Source organism: Pelobates fuscus, chromosome 5 (assembly GCF_036172605.1).
Source record: "Pelobates fuscus isolate aPelFus1 chromosome 5, aPelFus1.pri, whole genome shotgun sequence".
In the NCBI taxonomy this organism is placed as follows: Eukaryota; Metazoa; Chordata; class Amphibia; order Anura; family Pelobatidae; genus Pelobates; species Pelobates fuscus.
The window spans coordinates 379149478-379171051 of NC_086321.1; the positions used below are offsets into that span (position 1 = coordinate 379149478).

Genomic DNA, 21574 nt, shown 5'->3' on the forward strand with positions numbered 1-21574 from the left:
TTATTGCAGTGTCCTTATCCCATATCACAACACAGTGTATTCTTAGACTGCCCATGATTTGGACCACCCCTCTACTCCATAGCCTGTGATTTTCGTCTGCACAGAAGCGCCGTTCATATGTTGAGGAGACCTCAGGAGGTGGCACGCAGCCAGCCTGGGAAATCAGGAAGTGAGGGACACATGCAAACATTTATGGAAGTGTTTCTACTCTGCTCTTGGCAGGAAGACAAAACCGATTAGTACACATTAAAAAACACAATTACATCAAAGTGATAGAGCTACCTATAAAATAAGATCAGAGGGATTACGTCTTTAAAGGGCTACTCCTCCTATATGATGCCATAGCCACAACCAGAAGAGATTTTATGAGGTTGGGAAGTATCGAAAAGTTCCTCTCCAAACTTGATGATAAGGAATTTCAGAAAAATGGAAAAATTCCACTAATTGAGATCTCTGAGATTCTTCATCTCACAGACGTGCACCTTGCATAGTGTCCTCCTCCTAACCCTGTGTCCCCTCCGCTGGTGGTCTTGGTGAGCAGAATGGTGGCCAGGAACATGGTGATGATACAGTTCAGGTCCAGCTATCTCTAACCATGAATGAGCACAGGAGAATGTAGCGCTCTGTTTTTAGTAGTAACGTACATAGCTGAGAGGTGCGTTACTTCTGTCACCTCATCTTGGAAGTGTGTCTGAAGGGACGGTCCTTTTTTGAGATACACATTCCCACTGTTTCCTTCCTACCGTAGTAGTGTCCATCTGTAATAGGATCTGTGTTCGTAAGTAATCTGAGGCAAATAAACATGCAGTGTGTCCATATATCACAGTGCTTCTGTGATAGGACATATCCAGAGAGGCGATACCTTCACCCTAACCTGTCTCTATACTGTGCATCCGATATGTGTGTAATAATACACTAACGACCTAAAACAGTAACAATAATTTAATTTGAAGTGCCAGGAGTTTATAATTGCTTTGTACAGATAGAAGTAAAGAAAACCCAAACACGTCTGTTAAAAAAAAAAAAAGGAGGAAATATCGCTGACAAAACATGCGTCAACACATCCAAGCGTTGTTTCCTCGGTAGTGATGTCCCGAACGGTTCGCTGGCGAATAGTTCCTGGTGAACATAGCATGTTCTCGTTCATCGCGGACGGCGAACATATGCGATGTTCGGTCCGCCCCCTATTTTTTTTTTGTTTGCCCAAATTTACTAATACTAAGTAAAAATTACTTAGTATTAGTAAATTGTGCCCCTACTCGCAATACCGCGAGTAGGGGCATGTCTATTAAACAGCCTGTGGCTCACTGTTTAAAAAAAAAAAAAAAAGGGTCCCCCCTCCCTGAGCGGGTGAGGGCCCTAAATACCAATAGGGGGGCCTATTGTCCTCCCCCCCAGCCCCCACCCCTGAGCGGCGGGTGGGGGCCCTAAATACCAATAGGGGGGGACCTATTGTCCTCCCCCCCGGCCCCCACCCCTGAGCAGTGGGTGGGGGCCCTAAAAATAACAAGGGGGGGACCTACTGTCCCACCCGGCCCCCACCCCTGAGCGGTGGGTGGGGGCCCTAAAAATAACAATAAAGGGGGGACCTACTGCCCCCCCCGGCCCCCACCCCTGAGCAGTGGGTGGGGGCCCTAAAAATAACAATAAGGGGGGGACCTGCTGTCCCACCCGGCCCCCACCCCTGAGCGGTGGGTGGGGGCCCTAAAAATAACAATAAAGGGGGGACCTACTGCCCCCCCGGCCCCCACCCCTGAGCGGTGGGTGGGGGCCCTAAAATTAACAATAAGGGGGGACCTATTGTCCCCCCCGGCCCCCACCCCTAAGCGGTGGTTGGGGGCCCTAAAAATAACAATAAGGGGGGACCTATTGTCCCCCCCGGCCCCCACCCCTGAGCGGTGGGTGGGGGCCCTAAATACAAAGGGGGGGAGGGACCCTAGTCATCCCTCCCCCCCCAAAAAAATTATCTCCCTACCTACCCCCTTCACCCTAAAAATAATGAGGCCAAATAAAAAAAACATAATAACCGACGCAATAAAAAAAAAAAAAAAAATCCATGTTCACCCATGGAGGGCTCTGTGCAGACTGAGCTCTGCAGGGCGGGGGAAGGCTTATAAAGCCTTGCCACGCCCTGCAATTAGGCTGGCTGGTTTCAGCCAATCAGAGTGCTCTTTGTCATTTTACACAGCGTGGGAAAATTCCAAAGAACTTTCCCACGCTGTGTAAAATGACACAGAGCAGTGTGATTGGATGGCTTGAAATCCATCCAATCACAGTGCTCTGTGTCATTTTACACAGCGTGGGAAAGTTCGATTTTTTTTTTATTTTTTTTTAATTGCGTCGGTTATTATGGTTTTTTATTTGCCCTTTTTTGGGGCTGAAAAAATAAGATTTGAGAAGAAAGAAAACATCGAATGGTAAGTTGTTTTTATCAATTTTTTTTTTTTTTACAGGTTTTTAGTTAAAGGTCCCCCACTCATTAATTTTAGGGCGAGGGGGGTAGGTAGGGAGATAATTTTTTTGGGGGGGAGGGGTGACTAGTGTCCCCCCCTTTGTATTTAGGGCCCCCACCCACCGCTCAGGGGTGGGGAGGATAGTAGGTCCCCCTCATTATCATTATGGGCCCCCCCCCCTCCTCATTACCTTTATGGCCCCCGCCGCCCAGGGGTGGGGGCCGGGGGGGAAAGGAGAGTAGGTCTCCTCCCCTCATTATCATTATGGCCCCCACCCACCGCTCAGGGGTGGGGGCCGGGGGGGGACACAATAGGTCCCCCCCTTATTGTTATTTTTAGGGCCCCCACCCACCGCTCAGGGGTGGGGGCCGGGGGGGACAATAGGTCCCCCCCTTATTGTTATTTTTAGGGCCCCCACCCGCCGCACAGGGGTGGGGGCTGGGGGGGGGGGGAGGAGAGTAGGTCTCCTCCCCCCACCTTCAACCACTATTGTGGCCAGATAGAGTCCCTGTGGGTTTTAAAATTCGCCTGCCTACTTAAGTCTATGGCGGTTCGGGAACATTTGCGGAAGTTCACGTTCGCGATCCGAAAATTTTATGTTCGCGACATCACTATTCCTCGGCCGAGGCACAAGTCTGTTCTCTGCAAATGTTTGCAGAATGTATTGTGATTTGTACATTTATCATTAAAGGTATTGGAATTAGATTGAAGTATTTCTATGGTTTTATTGATTTAAATGTTGGTGAACTGCACTGCGGCTCAAAAATATTTCACTGTGTGAAAGGGTTTTATGTTAATTGAATAGTGCGAATTAAGACAAAGCAGAGATACAGAATTATTTTTTGCTCCATACCTTTTAGGCACTTTTTGGTTTTACAAAATGTAGCTCCATAAGCTGTTCATACTTGGAGCTTTTAACGAAGTATAATAGTTTTAAAGATATTAAAGTTGTTTGAAGAGTACTAGCTTACCTCCTCAAAACCTATTCCTGTGCCCCTATGATTATAACATGTTTGTATGATTATAGAACTCCTTATGGCGTGCCAGTGGGTGCTACTTTCATTGTCTGTTCTTCTAAAATAACAGATTGATGTCTGTGTGTTGTATGTTCTCTATTAATTATCTGAGCTGTATAGTAAGTGATGAATGCTTGGCTGGGCAGCACTACAATACCCTTTAATGCACTTCAATAATGATTCCCGTCTCTCTGTCAGTCCAGATAAGTCATTAAATGGAAGCACACAATGGCTCCCCTACCCATCCCAGCAGGGCACTACGAGAATTTAATTTTACACCTTTTATTATATTCTAATTCTTCATATTTGTGCTGTTTCCATGGGAGAAATGAAAGTCTGATGTAGGAATTTGTTTTCCTCCCCCCAAAAAAATTCTGCAAGAATAAACAAAGTGTATATTGCAACGACATACAAACCATTCACAACACACAGGTACTTGTGGCTATCTCCACTTTAGCTCTCTGCATTGTCCCAACCAATCGCCCATCTGTATACCAAAACTTACACTGTACAGACGGGTGTTAGCGACACTCGTTTTAAGCTGCAGCAACACTCTCCGCATGCGCCAGGTGGTGGTGTTACTCAAGAGCACGTCATCCTGCCACCGTTATGATATGACTCTAAGCTGCACGGTTGCGGTATTTAATGAAACGGTCAGTGCGCTGATAGACATCTACCTACCTCACCTACTGGAAATCCAGATCGGTAGAAAGGTAAACATACACAATCAGACCTTAAGAATTCACAAGAAATTACATTGCACATTAAGTCCCAGTATGTGAAATAAATCCCAGACAACGCTCAATTTATATAATATATATTTATAGAATATTTCTTCTTTTTTTTTTTTTTCTTTTTTTTTTTTCAATCCATCGGACCATACTGACATTCCCAATACATTTTCTTAACTTTTTTTTTTTTCCTTAAAAAATGTCTTAAACAACACAAAAAAAAATATTTCAGACAATCTATTTACATATTTCCAGGAATTTTTTTTTGTTTTTTTTCTTTTCAGTTTGTATTTTTGTAAATTTTTTTTACAATAAAAGCATTTAAATGAGTTTTTTTTTTTTAGATACTTAAATTCTTTCATTCCCCCTTCAAGTCCCTGCCTAATTCCCAAGTGCTTTTTTATATCTTCTTTTAACCCCTCCTCCCCCCCTCTTCCCCCCTATAATTACAAATTATACATAATATCGAACATTCCCAGCCTTGCCGAGGGAGCACAGTGCATAATTTAGTGTAGCGCCGGCAAAATAAGGGGATTTTTGTTTTGTTACTCCGTTAAGTTTAAATTTTAACTTGTGTTTTTTGTTTTTTTTTCTCTTAACTGTTTTGTTAATAAAAGTTTTCCAAAAGAAATTCATCTATTTACACAGTGAATAAATAGATTATTACACCTGATACTGCCTTTCGGGAAGAAAAGCGGTTAAGAGGTACTGGGAAAATATGGCTTGAGACTTGAGGCTGTTCACCATAATTTAGAAATAATACAATTAAACACACAAAAAGAATTACAAATAATTACAAAGTTAAATGAAATGATAAAAAATAAACTATATTTTGAGTGGGTTGCAGCAGATTTGCTAAGAATGTTCAATTTGTTACTTGCAATTATTCATACCTTCAGAATGCCATATTATGCACTTAATATATTTGGACGTGATTTAATCTGTATATAGTTTGGGCCTCTTTGTTTTTCAGTTTATATCCCAAGTGCTCAGAATGATCTTAAGTTGCATAAAAAATATATATATATATTTTTAATTTTTTTTTTAGATCTGCGACTAATGCGGTATTTCGCAAAAATAAAACAAAAATGTTAAAACGTAACGGGGACCAGTGTAATTCTGGAAAGGGCTAAAGGTTTTAACATATTGGTACTCCGCTGTGATGCAGACCTGGCCCTTGAGGTTACGACAGAAATCTAATACTGTAAGTTGTAAGAGCAGATCCTCGGCTGTTGCTATGAGCCGTAAGCAGGTATCAAATGAAGGATTTTCCTAGCAAAAACTGCTTTCAACCCTTTAGGGTCAGACGACCTGCAATGCATTTGTTCTCTGTTCTAATATGTCCCACCGTGCATTACAGACCGTTGTTTGAAAGGTACGGTATGGAAGGGCAGATGTTCGACTCGCTTCCTGCGAGCACTTGCCTGCCAGCCACAGTAAAGACGTGGGATTTGGGGAGGTTAAAAAAAAAAAAATTTTTTTTTTAAAAAAAAAAATGATATATATATATATATTTATATTTATATATATTTTATAAAAATAAACAAGAGGGTTGCCGTCTACTCGGTCAGACTGCCCCCATTAATACAGGGTTTTTTTCCCCCTGTTTACCTCTACCGTCTCCTGCTTTTAACCTGGGACGCAAAACGTTTGCAGAAATATGTATAACTGTTCTTTCCCGTCATTAGCGTTTTTTTTTCTTGGAAAGGGAACATGTACGAAGCAGTATACATTTAGTGTAAGTCGTTGAGACCAGTCTCATGTACAAGTATTTGCTGTGTGTGTCTACACACTCGAACACAGAACAAACAGGATTCTGTTGATCTAGTTGTCTGTTAGGCGAAGGATTTGTGCGTATCCGTTTCCATGTCTGAGTTCGTGTTAATGTACATGCGACCTGCATGTCTTTGCAGTGTGCTACTTTTAGAAGTGCTGTTAGTCGTGGCTCCCATGCCCCAGCAGACTCCTAAATGGCGTCTCAGCACAGCACTGGTACCCCCTCTGCGGTCACTAGCCGACCAGTTCCTGGGTCGTAAGTTCCTGCCAGGTAGTAGAGGTTCTGCCTGTCCTGGTAGCGCCGATTGTGGCTCATTTTGTCGTACTGCTGGCGACTCACCACCTGGCACTTGTGTGAGATTGTCTGTACGTCATTTTCATCCTCATGAGAAGATTGGTAAAGAGCATTCTACGAGAGAAGGAAAGGCACGTTAGGCATGTGATGTCCATCTTATAATCTTATTATCATCACGATCCTCTTAATAAAAGATCTGTTGGCAAACTGATACCTATTCCAAATATTTTTAAGGAAGACTTTGTTTGTATACATTCTCAAGCCTTTTTGGCTACCTGGATTTCAAGACAACTTGCATTTTTTTTTTCAATTTATTAGCCAAGTGCCATCCTGACATTTACTAAAGTGTGAATTATTATTTGATGCCAGTTTTCTCCAGTTCAACTATGTTTAAGTTTCAACTACTTTGGCCTTAAAAATACAACGCATGGCCACCAACAGGCCAATAGGGCTGCTTCCTCCCATGTAGACTAAATATTGCCGAAGGACTAGAAGAAGTGTTTATAAATTCTATCACTATGTGCCATTCTACCTGTACTCATACCATTTAGTAGTATAGTATTTTAGAATTTTTTAAAAAAAAATGTTTATTTATTTTTATTTTTAAAGGGAGATGTTAAATAGCCTCACTGCTTAATTATCTGCCATTTAGAAGTTAAATCGTTTTTTGTAGCCCTAGCCAGACCTCTCCTGGCTGTGACTCACACATTCTGCATGAAAAAAAAAAAGGGGGTTCTTCTTCAAGCAGATGTTAACTTGTTTTAGAAGTGTTTACCGCCTGCTCTGCAGATTGAAATCTAATCACAAACCGGAGGCTCATGCAGGATTTAGGAGGCCATTCAGATCAGGAGAAAAGAAATTCCAGATTAAGCATGCAATACAGGCACCAAAAATAACTAGGTTATTTTACAGGAAGTGTTTCGGAAGCTGTGTAAGTCACATGCAGAGAGGTGTGGCTAGGGCTGTATAAACAAAGTGATTTAACTCCTAAATGACAGTGAATTGAGCAGTGAGGCTGCAGGGGCATGTTCTATACACCAAAACTGCTTCATTAAGCTAAAGTTGTTTTGGTGACTATAGTGTTCCTTTAGGGAGTCACGCTATCTCTTGTAGTGGCTTCCAGAGCTATTTTATCCACACCTGTTCTTTTCCGGACCCTGTCTAGACTCACCTTGCCATCGCTATGCCTTTTTCCCAGTTTAGTTTCTTCAGGGTGGTAAAACCATTTCACTTTCACCACCATGTTTCCGCCCCAGGACTCCCACATACTCTCGATGCGTCCGATGTAGGGTAGGTTTGGGCGTCCAGCTGACAGGAAGACCGCGCAGTCACCCACATGCAGCGCTTCCTTTCCTCGCACAATTGCCTTGTAAAACAGCTTTCGGGCTTTCCCTTTCATTCCCCGTCTCTAGAATAGGAGTTGATGACAGACTTGTTAGTGGTAACAATACAGGGAACGAGATATACTAAATAATTGTCAGAATGATCTTTACATTTAGTGCTGGTTTTGGTAAACTATGCTTATTTTCTAAGTTATTTAAAGAAAAACGGGTTTCTGAACATACATAATAGGACTCAAGGGCCTTATAAATTTATAAAACACGTAGAGGGAATAAAGGGTCACAGTAACAGTAGCTCTTTAGATAAACATACCTGGGTGGGTTCCCCAGACCACTGCCAGAGCTGGCGTGCAGGCAGGAAAGCTGAAATCTTTGGCCGGTTTTCTACAGAGGGCAGGCGGTGCTGTCTGGGAGAGGGCTCTTTGGTTTTGGGGAAGTTTGAAGGTGTTCCTTTCCTTCTCTGTTTGGTCTTTTGTCCTGAGACGAAGCACCCCCGAGAACCTGGACTCCCATCCTCCGTGTGCTGTGCCAGCAGAGCAGGTACAGGATGTGAGAGACAAGGCTGCAGGAGTAGGGCAGAGTCTCCTTCATCAGAACTTTCCGAGGAGTCCTCATTGTCTGTAGAGCAAATGCTAGAACTGGAAACCGAGCCTGAACTGGAAGAGGAAGAAGTCCCCGAGGAAGAGGAGGAACCAGATAGTTCTGCTAGAAATTGAGAGGAGACTCTAGCCTGCAGATTCCCCTCATTGTCCTCCTCCTGGTCAGAGTATGAGCTGGGGCAGTCACTGTCACAGTTCACGCCACATTTACCCTGACCAGTGTACTTTCCCAGTGCTAGACTCATTGGCAGATGGTCATGTAGAGGTGGCCTCCGTTTTTTGTCTTTGCTCAAATTAGAAGGGGCACTGTAACTCTGTCCAATATGAAGCCCAAAGTCTTTGTCACACAGCAAGAGGGCTTTGCCGTTTTTTGTCTTCGGTGACATGACCCCCTCATGGTCAAGTTTTACGAGAAACTCACCCCCAGATTTTCTCTTACTGCCCTTTCCCTTGTCCTCATCATCTGGCCTCTCTCCTTTCTTTGTCCGCGCCGGCTTCTGTCCAGGAGTGAGGCCGGTGTTGCTACTTCCTCCGAATGGAGTGTAAGAGTTGGCCAGACTGCTGAAGGAGCCAGCTCCAAACCCGTTCCCAAAAACATGTGGTGGTTCACGGCACTTCTGCTTCTTGCTACATCCCTGTGGCTGGAAAGGGTCCCCAAGCCCACCGCTGGTCTTAGCCCCTGCCTTGCGTTTTCCTTGCGCTGCCCAGCTCATTAAATCAATGTTGGTGGAACGTGCTAGGAAATTTGCAGGTGGAAGCTGGGACTTTGCTCCTGAGTTGAACACATCAGCCTTATCTGTAAGAAAGACGAGCAGACTTAAAATTCAGACAATAAAATCCAAATCCTTTTATTATGATCCACAATAGATGTTCTTTCTAGACTGTTATATGACACGGAACATCAGAATCTAGCCCTATAAATGGAAGATGTTGAATCATCAACTAATTATAAGATTAATGAAGCATGTTAACGTGTCTCATTGTAAGTATGCCCACAGTTACTGGATTTATACAAACTGCACGATCACAAAAAATATTTTTTTCTGTAAAACTTTCAAATCTAGAATGCTCCTCTCCTAGCAGATAATTTATAAAATGCACAATTTATGAGCCAGTGGAAAATTACATTGTATAAGTTGAAACACTACAACATTTTAAACAAAGCGTTTTATAGCTCCTGCGATGCGTTTCCCTTTCAACAATAAACCCCTCACACTAGTACAGAAAACAGACGCATAGAAATGGGCACCCCGGATGTTTCTACTGTACAGTCAGAAAATAAATGTGCATCATGGGAAATGTGGTTGAGAAAAATGTGGGTGTCCGTCACCAAATTACAGAAGTAATAATTATAGAGGAATGAAAGCCTGTCTTCATTTCTTCCAGTTAAATGACCTGTTTTGCCATTTAGATAACGGCCTCCAGTGAGCGTAGAATGACCCAGGCGAACTTTCTCGGTACTAGTTTGGGGTATTTGTGGCGAAGGAACTTACCTGTTTTGTCTTTGCTGGTGGCTTTCTTTCCACTATTCCTGGTTGTGTCCACTGGCTCTTGGTTCTCAGGGCCTGGGTTCTGGGAAAGATCTGTGGGAGTGGTGGTGTTACTGGTAAAGCGTTTGGCTCTGCGACTCTCTGCAGACAACAACAGAGCAGGGGCGGGCTCTGTACCTGCAACCAAACACGAGAGCAATGTGACGTCTGATCAGGTGTCATCATGCTGTATTCTAGGTTAATACGGAGGATATCTGGAGGGTTAGGGCCAATGCTGAGCACCAAGAGCCAGGTAAAGAGTTCAGATTCAGTGAGCGTTTGCAGTACTTGTAAACCTGACTACATTTTACAAAGTCTGCTTGAGGACAGAGCATTAAGATCCAACAACCTTGGACGGCAAAGGTTGGACCTGCTGTTATAGGAGGATTAAAACCACGCCAAGCTTTGTGAATTCAAGATTAGGAAGATATGTGAAGCTGTGAAAAGCAGCAGGTAAAGTAGCACAGTGTCTCTGTTATTTGCATCACTTGTGAAATATTACTGAGCGTTGATGGAACAATTAAGGAACAGACTTAGAACTAACGCCGTCTGCCATTTCTTGAGACTTACACTGAATGGTGAAATCTGGGGGGAGCAAACGGATGTTGTTCAAGGTGATTCTTCCCCGGTCGCCATCATCAAATGCAACAGTTACAGAGTCTGATTCCCCCTCGTCGCCAGAGGATCCTTCGTAAAATCAAGTAAAACATGGTGTCAATACATGGAGTACTATTATGGTTTTATATAAAGATAAACATGTAAATGCATCCAGCAGGCTCTGTACCTCTCACCACATTCCCTGGATAAAGACAGCGTGATTTTTGACTCCAGTAGGCACAAACCCGCGTACCGTGAGGGAGACATCGCGTAGACTGAGGTCGTACATCCACCACCTGCAGAGGTAGACACATTGTAAGAATTTTTGGTAATATTGGATTCAGTGATTTATCAGTACACCAGGGAAAGAATGTAATGAATGCAATGAACTATTATACCATTGTGGAAAAACCTATTTTGTGTTTTCTCCCATTTGTGAGATTATCTAGAGATGGGTCCTCACCACGGTCTTTGGAAGTCACAAGCAGTAGAACACTGCCATTTCTCCTCAATTTGCACCCCAAGTCTGACCCATCTCTTCACACTCAGGAAATGCCAAACTTTCACTTTGTTGGCAATGATTGGTTTTAGAGCACCTGTCCCCAGCTCTCCACCTATCATTACTGTCCAAGGTTGGAAGCTTTGGACAGATAATGTGGAAAATGAATTGAACAGCAGGAGCAGGTCTGTGCTTTGAGCTCCACTAAAAAAAAAAAAATCTCCTAATCACTCCATTATCTGTTGCGATTATTCAGACACAGTTAAACAACAACAGGGCCAGCACCAACACTCAGGAATCAAAATCCTTCCAGATCTACAAATCTAAAGGGAGAGAGGACAAGAGAAGGTACGTATAGCTCCCAGGAGAGAAGGTACTTACAGCTTCCTGCAGCAGTTGCTCCTGGGAATAAATCCTAGGTCGGTTTCCTCTTTCTCCCTCTATCACAATACTGTATCTGCGAGAAGAAAGCAAACCGCGTTACAAATCGGTAATGTAACAGGAGAAGGTACCGTATATCTACCCTGTTTCTAACACCAAAAAATGGTCTGCCTATGGCTTTTTATTTTTAAATATATTGGTTTTGGTTAATTTCAGTATTTATTTATTTATATTTACATTGTAGTCATCTGTACTCATTAACAAGTTTAATTAATCTGAATATTAAACAATGAGTGGGTGTCCCTTACATGTCAGGGGGCTGCAGACTGCGAATACTAGCTGCGTACAGTAAGTTGTCCTCTTTGGGTATCAGAACCTGCAGTCCTTCCCGTAGATCCCCCTTTGAGAGGGAGCAGATATGAGCTGGAAAAAAGTAAAATAAATAAATAAATATATATATATAAAAATGTGTTTTGTTTTTATAGTGCAACGATACTCTGTGCTTTTTGAACTAATCATTCAATGACTGACTAAATATGCAAACCATGAGCAGACTGGTAGCTCTAACTGCGTGCACGATGGGAGGGTAGCTCCATGTACCAAGTCAATGATAACCAGTATGCGATAACACAATAGGGTGTCCATGGCACACCCGTTCACCACTGTTGGCATTGAAGGTCTTAACATCTGGATGCACTCCTTTTGTTACAGTGACTAGAGGGAACTTTCACACTTCTAAATCAATCTAGATCAGGATCCTCACCACGGTCTTTGTTCAGCCCAGTGGCAGAGTTGTTCTCTTCCTCTTCCTCCGAGAAGCTGCTGTTATCATCAAACTGAAAGTCGTCTTCTACAGTGAAGCTTTGCAGGAGTCTACTGACTGCACGGCCTCTTTCCTGGAAGGAGATGGAAGACAGGAGTGAGCCGAGTCATGATACAGAAGGCACATGGGTCTATGAAGAAAAGAAAGCTTGGCTTCTTACACAGTAAGTTGTAGGGACGGAACATTACTCATTGCGTTATTACATACTTAAATCCCATGATCTCTCTGTATAGACATTCTCTAGTATTGCAGCCTTTCCATTGAAAGAGAGGGTGAAGACCCTCTCAGTGTAGCCTTCTCAATGTCGGATTCCACTACCAGTACTTTCATGTAAATCTGCCCGACCATATAACAGCCCATACCTGTTTGGATTTCAGCCGGCTGAGTTTCATCCCTTGTTTCAGTAGGTTCTTGGGTGCTCTGGATGTCAGGGCAAGGCTTAGCACGCCGTTCTTTCTCTGCACATGTGACCATAAAACAGCAGTTGGTTAATGACATTTGGAAGAAACTTATAGGAGTTGTAGTTCACTTGTGCCTGGATGGCTGCAAACTTCCTGCTCTTTACAAAAAACACACACACACGAAGTACCTTTGCATGTCTGTCTGTCACATTCTGCATGTATTGTTTATATTTTACACATTGGCCTATCTGCTTACCTTAATATCTTTGCCTTTCCTGTCCTGTTTTAGGACCTGGCTAGGAGAGCAGAAAAGACTCTCACTGGGGGTGAGTGGCCTGTTGTCCATCTGCATCTTCTTACGTATGGGGCCTTTGGGGTTCCCCTCGTGGCTCATTAATTTCTTTTTCAGGAGTTTGGCAGGAAGAGCTCGAACATCTAACTTGGTGGAACGTTTACGGATCTTAACCTCATTCTCAGGGCTGGTGATGCAAGTACCTGGGATACAAGAGTTAAGACGATATTTCATAAGATAAGGGATACTTAAAAAAAAAAAATTACAGACAAAAATATGAAAGGGTATAACAAATGTAAAAGTTTAAAATCAATTACACATTCACAAGAATGTTGCATAGTTTGTTTTATCATTTTGATATCCCTCAAAAAAAATGAAAGATAATTGTCCCGTATTCTTTGAAAGGCTCACCTAATAGTCCCTGCCTCTCAATCTTCTTCTTGGCTTTCTGGTTGGCTTCCATCTTCACTACAGAGGACGGAGATGGGCCCATCATTGAAGGATTTACAGGGGTATGCAGAGCTAGGCCAGACTCGTGACTTGTAAGTCCAGGGTGATCTTGCTCTCCATCATCACTCTCTGATTCTTCATCATGGTCCTCATCTGACATAGAGAAGAAAGGTGCTATAGTTAACACAATATCCATTATCCTGTGAGTTTGGGACAAATGCGCAGCACCAGAAATATTAAAATGAGGAGGTGCAAAAGACTGTGCAGTAACAACAGATTTTATCCTCGTCCCAAGGGCTAACCGTAGTCCATCATTTAAGGACTGCATAATCTTCTGTCAATGTTGTAAAGATAGTCTTTAAGGAAATATTCCCCCTCCCACCACGCACAGTGTTTATACATAACATTTGATCATTTGTTCGCTTGCTAGTTTCCTAGTGATGGTTGGCTGTCCATGCTTGACCAGTCTCACCTGGCTCCCCAGCCCCCTCTGGGTTGGTTGCTGTCCTTAGTCTGTCCTGTCCTTTACGTTCTGCACCTTGTTTGACCAGAAGGCTTGGTAGTTTCTTTTGGAGCTTACTGGAAGGAAAAACTTCTTTACGGCAGAAAGCATTGCTGGCAGAGCCCAGGGCTTTGCTTTTCAGCTGGGAAACCTTCTGCGCCAGCTTGGATACCAATTTGTTCTGCGGGCATACCATCTTTTTACAATGCATTTTGACCTAATTGAGAGAGACACATGTCTATATAAGTCTATGCAGCTACAGTCACACACAGCATTTTACAACACAGTGATAGAAATTTGGACAACGCTGTTAATGAGAGGTATTAAACCTTTATCTTGACTCGTAATGAGCGTGGACTGTGCCCTAATCTGTAGATTTATTCAGAGTTTGCAGTCATTCGCATCATGGTAAAACTCACCATCCCGTGGGGGTGCTCTTGGTCGCTGTAACTTTCCTCCAGTATCTTGCCCTTCTTCTTTTTGGGTTCGGCATCTGCCCGAAGTTCTGAACACAGAATCCCTAAGCTTCTGCTCATAGACCTGGTAGAGAATAGAACACACTTAGCGTGCAACTGTATACTGCGCTATGTATCTTTATACAATATATAGCACTGAACAAACAATCCCGTCTGCTTGTTCTCCCTGTAGTCATGGCTGTTTGTGACTGGACCTGTTGTGAAGATGTCCTCACCCTCTCTACCACTTAAATAGCTCTCTTTGTAATAGGAGACCTCCCTCCTCTAAATAAATTGGGGTTTTGACAATGTCAATGTGAGTTTTACACGGGTAACTGTTGTAGAAAGCACTCATTCGTTTTAGTCTTAAGCAGTAAAAAAATGTTTCAAGTGCAATATTTACATTATAGTCGCACTCAAACCTATTATTTTGTGTTCTGCAGGGAATTTGAAACTCTGCATTTCCAAACATACCAGCAGATGCCTTAAAAATATCCAAAAGCAGGAAATGTGTATATTGTATGTTACGTTCACCGTGATGACTGTTCTAAACACACATTGTATGTCCATCTGCATTAATTATTCTAAACCCTCCTGGAGATTTCAGGATTTGACATCCTGTAGAATATGACACTTTCAGATTTTTAAATAGATTAAGAATTAGAATTAGTTGGCGCTTTATAAATAATAATAATAAATATGCATGATTTGAATTTGGACGTCCCGAAATAGCAATCTTTGCATAAAATGGGGTTTAGGCCATGTTCTCTGTGCTAGTAAGAACCACTGCCAATGGTATCTTAATGGTATGTGACACCATTAAACATTTTTTTCCCCTTTGAAAAAAGCCATCAGTGGTGAAGGGGTTACATTTAGGAAAGTGGGCCAACAGAGAGTGGATCACAGGTCAGTCTGCCTGTTGGGATTTCATCTCAGTCTGTGCTTAAAGCCAAGCTGATTTCAACTGGGCCTTTAAATCGCCCGTGAAAGCATCTCCCGCAGGCAGATCTATCAAAGCCTCTTAAATCCGCTCAGGAATCTCAGCCGGGATGGTTTAACCCTTAAAGGCTGGAGTTTGTGGCATGAGACCTTCTAAACAAGTATTATTTCATTGTATAATCGCACGGAGTATAATCAATGGTCTCCCCAGGCAACATACGGAATTTTCAGACCTGGAGGCTGTCTGGTGCCTTTGTTCTTAACGTGATGGCAGCATAATGTGCATTAAACGGGTTAATAGAAAAAGGTTCCAGGTCTCCTTCAACTTATTTAGCTGTTCGTATGGATGAGGCTGATTTCAAATTCACTAAACAGCAGGGTGCAGCTTAGGAAAGATGCGGGTGGCTGCTAGGCAACTACCTCTGCTTCTGGCCTACTGATGCCCAGCAGAATTGGAGAACTGCATGACAATGATTGAGGATAAAGCAGTGCTGGGAGAGGGCTGGTAACGGAGGAAAGAAGGTGGGAGAAAGCTGTGCCGTGTGAACGCCGGTTACGGAGGAGAAGGCGAGAAAACTCCGTGATAGTCAGTAATCCGGTAACTGAGGAGAAGGCGAGAAAACGCAGTGATAGTCCGTAATCCGGTAACGGAGGAGAAGGCGAGAAAACGCAGTGATAGTCAGTAATCCGGTAACTGAGGAGAAGGCGAGAAAACGCAGTGATAGTCAGTAATCCGGTAACTGAAGAGAAGGCGAGAAAACGCAGTGATAGTCAGTAATCCGGTAACGGAGGAGAAAGCGAGAAAATGCAGTGATAGTCAGTAATCCGGTAACTGAGGAGAAGGCGAGAAAACGCAGTGATAGTCAGTAATCCGGTAACTGAAGAGAAGGCGAGAAAACGCAGTGATAGTCAGTAATCCAGTAACTGAGGAAAAGGCGTGAAAACGCAGTGATAGTCTGTAATCCGGTAACGAAGGAGAAGGCGAGAAAACGCAGTGATAGTCAGTAATCCGGTAACGGAGGAGAAGGCGAGAAAACGCAGTGATAGTCAGTAATCTGGTAACGGAGGAGAAGGCGAGAAAACGCAGTGATTGTCAGTAATCTGGTAACGGAGGAGAAGGCGAGAAAACGCGGTGATAGTCAGTAATCCGGTAACGGAGGAGAAGGCGAGAAAACGCAGTGATAGTCAGTAATCCGGTAACAGAGGAGAAGGCGTGAAAACGCAGTGATTGTCAGTAATCCGGTAACGGAGGAGAAGGCTAGAAATGCCGGTAATTGAGGAGAGAAGGTGAGGGAACGTGGTGCTGAGAGCATGCTGGTGATTGAGGAGAGATGGTGAGGGAACGCGGTCCTGGGAGCATGCCGGTGATTGAGGAGAGATGGTGAGGGAACGTGGTGCTGGGAGCGTGCCGGTAACGGAGGAGAGAAGACGAGGTGTAATGTTGGTAAAGGGAACTTCTGACCTTTTTTTTTTACAGAGAAAAGAGTGAAAAAGCTGAAAACGTATGAAGGGAAGAGATGAATGGAACAGAGGGTGGACACCATGGCATGAATGGCTTATAGAAGTAACAATCTGCCCAGATAGACCGGGAAGCATTCATTGCAATAAACATTATTATGTACAATACATACATCACACAAGGTGGCATGAAATGCAATACAGAGGGTGTTCTAGTAGCGCAGGGCCTCTGGCTGTAAAGGAGGGTCTAGGGGGGGTTGAAATCAATCCAGACACCGATATGATATAATGAAACCTCATCCTTCTATTGCTGAAACGATACTGTGTACATCACATGCAAATGGCTCAGCTCTGCCCTGAGCTAATACTACCCCCTTTCCACATTACTAATGACACAGCCTTTAACTCTTAATCAGCTGTTTGTGTAATGGGGTAGAGGGCACGGAAGGAGGGGGCACTAATCCCTCTGCCAAGGATGCTCTTAAAAACACAGTGGCCCAATCAGGTCTCCAAATGGTCACCAGAACATACGCTGCCCCTTGTCCCAGCGGCTCTGCCAACCAAAACACGCCATCTTTTTGTTCAATTCCTTTTCTTTCCCCCAACCGTGCAACATTTTGCTAATGTTTTCTGACATAAAACCCAGACATTATTTTTTTTCTCTCTCTCTGTCTTAATTGAGGGAGTCATTTAGTAGAGATTTAACTATTATTACCAAATCATGGTGCTTGATGCATTGCATACGCTCTCCAATCATGTTTGGACTAGCTTGGAGGATTTATGCAAATTGCCCTGCCGGGATAGGCAATTTGTAGCAGAGAAGAACAATTATACAGGGCCCGTGTGTGCGAGAATAGCTGCACCAGGCGGTTAATGGGTAATAGCAGAGCGCTGGAAGCAGCAAGCGGCACCATAATGTGACCAAAGGCGGCTGAATGGCACAGACAGAGGATTCTATGCTGTACTGTGCCACGTTTGTGTGGTCCAACCCACAGATTTAAAAAAAAAAAAAAAATATATATATATATATATATATATATATATATATATATATATATATATATATATATATATATATATATAAAAAATTATATACACTGAACAAAATTATAAACGCAACACGAATGTTTTGGCCCCCATTTTTTATGAGCTGAACTCGAAGACTTTTTCCATGTACACAAATGGCATATTTCTCTCAAATAATGTTCACAAATCTGTCTAAATCTATGTTAGTGAGCACTTCTCCTTTGCCGAGATAATCCACCCACCTCACAGGTGTGGCATATCAAGATGCTGATTAGACAGCATGATTATTGCACAGGTGTGCCTTAGGCGGGCCACAATAAAAGGCCGCTCTAAAATGTGCAGTTGTATCACAGCACAATGCCGCAAGTTTTGAGGGAGCGTGCAATTGGCATGCTGACGGCAGGAATGTCCACCAGAGTTGTTGCCTGTTAATTAATGTTGATTTCTCTACCATAAGCCGTCTCCCAAGGCGTTTCAGAGAATTTAGCAGTACGTCCCACTGGCCTCACAACCGCAGACCACGTGTAACCACACCAGCCCAGGACCTCCACATCCAGCAACTTCACCTACAAAATCGTCTTTGACCAGCCACCCGGACAGCTGCTGCAACAATCGGTTTGCATAACCAAAGAATTTCTACACTCACAGAAACCATCTCAGGGAAGCTCATCTGCATGAGATACCGTGACGAGATCCTGAGGCCCATTGTTGTGCCATTCATCCACGACCATCACCTCATATTGCAGCATGGCCCCATGTTGTAAGGATCTGTACACAATTCCTGGAAGCTGAAAACATCCCAGTTCTTGCATGGCCAGCATACTCACCAGACATTGAGCATGTTTGGGATGCTCTGGATTGGCATATATGACGGCGTGTTCCAGGTCCTGCCAATATCCAGCAACTTCGCACAGCCATTGAAGAGGAGTGGACCAACATTCCACAGGCCACAACCAACAACCTGATCAACTCTATGCGAAGGAGAAATCGCGGTCACACCAGATACTGACTGGTGTTCGGACCCCCCCCCGGACCTCCTCAATACAGTAAAACTGCACATTTTAGAGTGGCCTTTTATTGTGGCCAGCCTAAGGCACTCCTGTGCAATAATCATGCTGTCTGATCAGCATCTTGATATGCCACACCTGTGAGGTGGATGGATTATCTCGGCAAAGAAGAAGTGCTCACTAACACAGATTTAGACAGATTTGTGAACAATATTTGAGAGAAATAGGCCTTTTGTGTACATGGAAATAAAAATCTTAGATTTTTTTAATTCAGCTCATGAAAAATGGAGGCAAAAACAAAAGTGTTGCATTTATAATTTTGTTCAGTGTATATATAAATAAATAAATAATATAAAGGTAGAATATAAAATATATACTAATATATACTCTGAAGGCCGGTTATAGAGGAAGAGAAACGTTGATTAGATCTGTGGTCTAACGTGATATCATTATGTGGACGGTATCTTTTACAGCACTTGCTAAATAGGGATGCTAACCCCAGCAAATTAATAGTAGGATAAAAAATATATATGCAAAGTTACTCCAGGCACTACAGTGATTTGAAGTGGTGATGGTGCCTGTAGTCTGAATGTGCAGCATTTTGTTTTGAATAATGCACACACAGAGTTTAACCCCCGCTGGCAGTGTTATTAGCTGGCCCAGGACAAACATTTACGCTTGGTTCAGGCTTTGATATATTTTACAGGGATAGAACATCAATTATTATATTATTATAAACACTTACTTGGCTTTCTTGTTCTCGTACATCCGGTGTGAAGATGGGGCACGACAGTGCGGGCGTTTTCTTGGCCTCCCTGGTCCCCTTCGTACTGGACTCCTAGAGCTCTCCTCCTTACTGAAAAATAAAAGGAATAGATCGTTTTTTGTTAGCGGTTAAATCCGCAGAATGTAAAATTCAAACGGATCTATTAACCCTTCCTGTGCGTCGATGACAGGATCGTAGCACCATAGTAATGACTATATCGCATTATTCTCCCACCTGTGGTCATGTCGCCTCTGCAGCTTCGCCAGCTCTCTCTGCTTTTCTTTGTATCGTCGTTGGATCTCTGCAAGTTTCATTCTCATTTCTACCTCCTGGGTGTCCAACTGGTCTATGGCAGCTTTCAAGGGACAAACCTACCCGGGAAGATGGAGGAAGAGAGGACCGTTAGTCTAGAAAAACATTGTAAGCTAGACATCTGATTTGGAGCAGGAGGCAATACCTCTTCAGATGAACCCTCTGTAGGCTGCAGATACCTTCTGCACAATTACTAGTCTTGTGGCTGCACCACACTGGTCACTTTGTATCATTTCTGTACTCACCGGTTTGGTTTTTGGAGTCCAGGTATATGTCCGTCGAGACAGTCGGACCCGAGGAGTGATGTTAGGGCAGCAGGGTGGCAGAATCTGTGGGCTAGCACCATCCAGGCTCACCGCCTCAGCCAGAGACCAGGCTGCAGCAATGGTAGCAAAAACCTGAAGATCCGAAACCACGGATTCATCGTCACTGGCTGAAAAGAGCAAGGAGACGAGATTTAGCAAAAATACAGAGAATAGATAGAGCAGATATCTCCAAATATTGGGAGTACATTGCTGACCCCATTATACACTTTATCAAGAGGGCTGCTCTCACTGTAATTTATCTCCATGTAGTGGATCTATTCTGTATTTTACTGATTGTCGGTCTGCTTTGCATCACCAGCACTCACACGTAACACTTTTTTTATTTTTTTTGTGCAAAAATCTAAATGTAAACTATATTATAATCAATCTATATTGATATAATATTCTGGTACATTCATGATCTACCTTTCAGCCACGTCACTATCAAATTGGTTGGCAGGCGCGGTGGGAGTTACTGAACGTGCCTACTATACATTCTGACACTGGCAGAGCCATTCAGCAGGTCCGAAAACCCGCTGTGGATACCAAACGATAGGGACACTGTGGATCAATGCTTTATTAGTACTGAGGAGTGCAGCTCGTTATGATATCTACATCTACCAGAACAATCTATTCTCAAACACCGGCGATGGAACTCTGAACGAGGAATTTATCAAATCAGATTTCTGGCATAAATGTCACAGTTTTGGTGTCACCTCACTGTTTAGTGAATAAGCCCTGCATGTGGCTGCAATGTGTGGAGCTGTGTCTGTAGCATTTAAATGGATCGAAACGCAGGACTCTTGGTGAAGGAGACAAGTTACAAAGAGTAACATTAGACGAGGGATGTAGGTGTCAGAATGTGACGGGCAGTAAACAAGCCTAGAGAGGCAGCAATGTGAAGACGTGGCACACACCTCCGTTTGCCAATTACTAACAGGGCTGGCAGTAAAAGATGCCGTCCGAGCGTGTTTAGAGCCATCGTCCAGACACCCAGGCATTGATGTGGTTGCATTTCTGTGCTTTACTTTCTGCACTATGGCAAAGCAATCAATGCTAAAAGCCCCTAGTTAAACATCGCTTCCTGCACTTTATCAGCGGCTGCATGTGTCCATCTGTCTTCCAACTGACAGCGCACTTCCCATGGCTCCCCTGACAGCCGCTCACAGAGGGCACAGATAGCAGGATTTTTACCATCACAGCAAGCGTGCATGCGCGCCTAATACACACACTTCAATTTATAACATGAATTGTCTTTAACCAAAGTGAATCTTAAATGTCACACCAAAATACCAGAATTAGAAAATATTTCAAATCTGCTATCATGGACTACGATTTGTAGTTTCATTGTTTTTTACCTACATGTCACATCACAGTTTAGTGGAGAAACACCCACAAATTTAGTAATTATTACGAGATTGTCGCTGCTCAAGAATCATGAGAGATCCCAAGAATCCCCCACTCCCCACCAGCTATTTCTTTCCCCAACCATTCACTCCAACAGATTACTGTTTATAAAATAAAGCCCAGTGTGGTGCACTGCGTGGAATACCATGTGTCCATAAACCTGGTAGGATTATTCAATGAAGTGACATCTCAAATCAAAGGTAAAAATAGCCCAA

At 43.2% G+C, this 21574-nt stretch overlaps 1 protein-coding gene across 1 annotated transcript in view; it reads right to left on the reverse strand.

Moving 5' to 3' along the window:
• Window positions 1-5765: 5765 nt before the first annotated feature.
• The window catches only part of LOC134611946 (BAH and coiled-coil domain-containing protein 1-like), a 129702-nt gene continuing 113893 nt past the window's right edge, over window positions 5766-21574 (reverse strand). The window contains exons 12-28 of the mRNA XM_063456297.1: window positions 19893-20080; window positions 19570-19706; window positions 19315-19425; window positions 14104-14224; window positions 13655-13901; window positions 13144-13335; window positions 12697-12935; window positions 12402-12497; window positions 11980-12112; window positions 11525-11639; window positions 11217-11292; window positions 10524-10632; window positions 10310-10426; window positions 9704-9877; window positions 7925-9006; window positions 7443-7679; window positions 5766-6385 (exon numbers count right to left, since the gene is read on the reverse strand). Coding sequence (XP_063312367.1) covers window positions 6179-6385; window positions 7443-7679; window positions 7925-9006; window positions 9704-9877; window positions 10310-10426; window positions 10524-10632; window positions 11217-11292; window positions 11525-11639; window positions 11980-12112; window positions 12402-12497; window positions 12697-12935; window positions 13144-13335; window positions 13655-13901; window positions 14104-14224; window positions 19315-19425; window positions 19570-19706; window positions 19893-20080 — 3581 coding nt within the window. The 3' untranslated portion in view covers window positions 5766-6178. The remainder of the gene's footprint in view (window positions 6386-7442; window positions 7680-7924; window positions 9007-9703; window positions 9878-10309; window positions 10427-10523; window positions 10633-11216; window positions 11293-11524; window positions 11640-11979; window positions 12113-12401; window positions 12498-12696; window positions 12936-13143; window positions 13336-13654; window positions 13902-14103; window positions 14225-19314; window positions 19426-19569; window positions 19707-19892; window positions 20081-21574) is intronic.